Here is a 2,931-nt window from a genome sequence, read left to right on the forward strand (position 1 = left end):
AATATATATATATATATATATATATATATATATATATATATACCGTAGGCGGGGATAAATTAATATTGGACCCGCGTCGTTCCTGGGGACCGGTGCTGGAGTGTCGACGGATCGGCAGGCCGCCGCCGCCGCCGGTACCGGGCGTCCCGCCCGGCGAACTCGCGCAGGACGGCGCTATCCGTATCTTTGGTGTCATCAGGGTATTGTCCGATAGTCGTCTACTGGTGAACGTGTTGGCAACTCGTAGGAAATTACTGTCGTTGGCCGACGGTGAGTTGAACCATCCGCCGAACATCGCTAAACACCGACAAACGTGTCACGGTTCAATTAAATCGGTTTCGTACAAACGAAACATTGCGTCCTTTATCGAGGATCGCATAAATATTATATTTCATATAGGGGAAAAGGGAAGTCATCCTCTACTTACCAGCCATCGAACTCTTCCGCACCATATTTTCCGCGGATGCCGTCGATAAGGATCCTGATCCTGCATGCAGGAAAACATCGTTTTAGTATCCGTAAACTCGGATCTTAATTCGGACTTAATTCCCGGAAGGACCGTTTCCATAAATATTGAATAAACTTAATTGAACCGTTATTTTCCTCTTCCAGTCGTGTCGCTCGAAGGAATCTGAATATTTATTAAACCGTCGCTTAGTTTCGTTAATATTTATGGGAACCGTCAATCAGAGTGCTATTTGACTAGAGGAAAAGTGTCGTAACCCTTTTAATTGTTATGGGTGTGTTAAAAAGGGAACATTAGAACCTATTGCAAATTAATTCGAGACCGTGACAAAACTTGAGAAAATTCAACTGAATGACGCAAAGAATGTTAAATTGTTTGGAAAATGATGACATTGGAAAAGACCCCAGGATCTGTTTGATATTTCTATCAGTGCTCGCACCGAAGCTATTCTTTCTGGCCATATCCTCGGCAGAAGAAGTCTTGCGTTGCTCGATGCGCAAATTCGGGATGTTAAAGGCCGGCACGTGTACGTTGTCAGTGCTGTACTGATGTCGCAGAGGTCGAGACTTGTCGGGGCTCGGTAAAGAAAGATTATCGAGCGTCAGCTTGTTTCTTTGATTTCTGCAATTTGAAAAATGGGACAGAGCTCGCACGCGATGAGCGTTATGAAAATTTTCAGGATGCGTTACATGTCGGACGATACTTGCATCACGAGATTAATTAATTAGCAGCCGCAATATTCGTTAATTATAGAGTGCACTACTTAAAATTGCGTTAAGTCGCGCAAATAGGATCTTCGTTCGGCCAGAACAATGATAACAAGGATTATCAATAACAAGAATTAATTGTAATATAAAAGATTGTTATACTTTTTCGTTGGAAAACTTTTGAATATATTCGAGCGAATAGCCATCAGTACTTGACAGTTGAAAAACTCTTTAATGATTTTACGCGTCATTAAGCGCGCGCAAATACTCGTTTAGTTTCACAACAATTATTAATTAGGCTGCCAAGGGAATCATTACGTTGTACCTACTCCCGTTTCGTTTGTTTAGGTACTTGACGCATATATTACTTCGTCCGATCTTAGTGCTAATTGCACTTGCCTCTCAATATTGTTTAGCATATCCTGCAGCACCTCTAGGAGTAGTATGAATTGCTCGAGATTCAGCTTCGGGTTCACGGTTTGCGGTAATAGAGAAGGCATTGCATGCGTCGCCATCCAATTAACTGATAATCCATATTTCTTGTCGGTCAGCATCAGCCTGTAAATATCTAAAATACGCGAATGGGCAAGAATAATTAGGCGCGAGTCTGGCAGCGGCCGCTTTTCTTTCTTCTTAGAATACATATCTGTTCCTATGGGGCAATCCTCTTTCTTCTTTCTTTTTCACTTTTCTCATATTCTTTATTTTTCTGTCTTGAGGCTAGAATATTATCTCGCGCTTCATTACGTATTAAAACGACAAAGATATATTGTCCCTGGCCGATTTATATCCTCTTACTAACAGGCAATAAGAATATTCGACTAAAAAGTTCTTGAAATTTGTCGAAATACATTTGTCTGTAGACCGAGACATGCAATGTCTGAATTCTAGTGACTAGAGTTGACTGCTTGCTTCTACAGATAGAAATATAAGAACAAAATTGCATTTTGAAACGTCAAAACGCGTTATTTTACAGAAAAAAAACATGATTTTATATTTAAATTATAGCAAACACTTAATCGTTTTTTCCAGCTGGATAAAGCAAGCAGGTGGTCGCGATTTGACGCCGGAATAAACAAACGTATTCTGTTAAAAGTGTGTTCGTGAATTCATGTGTAACCGCCTTACTTCACTTACTTACAACCCGCACGACGATTTCGGGTTCTTGCAATTTGACTTTACAGAGCAGCGGTAGAATGCAATCGATGATCTTCTGCTTCTCAAGACGGCACAGGATGCACGGAACCACATCCATCAACACCCGAGCATTTGCTGAATTGTTCTCGAAGGCGTCCAACAGTTTTGGTAGCACCACGTTACGTATGGCGTCGTCCTCGAGATAATTCGTTACATGCGCCACGGCCACAAACGCGGCCGTCTGGCGGACAAACGAATCAATTGTTGGTACGACAAAATTTTTTAATGGCTTTGCATATTTATGGTATTTTGCATATTCACGAATGGTCATCTATATCTATATCTCATTGAGATCGATCATTTACTTACTCGCACTTGAACGGTCGAGTTTTCGAAAGACATGTATAGCATTGAGAGTACTTCTCGCTCGTATTCCTGAGGCGTTTTCTCGAGGATGATGTGCAGATTCTCCAGCAGGGTCACGGTTCCCTGAATCGACTTTCGATTGGTGAAGAGAGGTCTGTGGGAGAGAGAGAGAGAGAGAGAGAGAGAGAGAGAGAGAGAGAGAGAGAGAGAGGAAGAGGGAGAGGGAGAGGGAGAGGGAGAGGGAGAGGGAGAGGG

At 42.1% G+C, this 2,931-nt stretch overlaps 1 protein-coding gene across 1 annotated transcript; it reads right to left on the minus strand.

Annotated features, from left to right (window-relative positions):
- Positions 1 to 43: 43 nt before the first annotated feature.
- LOC112466732 (SCY1-like protein 2) lies at positions 44 to 2,838 on the minus strand (the record flags this gene model as incomplete). The annotated part of the gene is made up of 6 exons (XM_025035000.1): positions 44 to 297; positions 428 to 487; positions 906 to 1,087; positions 1,573 to 1,741; positions 2,311 to 2,551; positions 2,680 to 2,838. Coding segments are annotated over 6 exons (1,065 nt in total), but the record flags the coding sequence as incomplete, so codon positions are not given.
- Between the last annotated feature and the right edge of the window lie 93 nt (positions 2,839 to 2,931).

Source organism: Temnothorax curvispinosus, unplaced genomic scaffold, assembly GCF_003070985.1.
Source record: "Temnothorax curvispinosus isolate PA1 unplaced genomic scaffold, ASM307098v1 QBEX01016515.1, whole genome shotgun sequence".
NCBI classification, from domain to species: Eukaryota; Metazoa; Arthropoda; class Insecta; order Hymenoptera; family Formicidae; genus Temnothorax; species Temnothorax curvispinosus.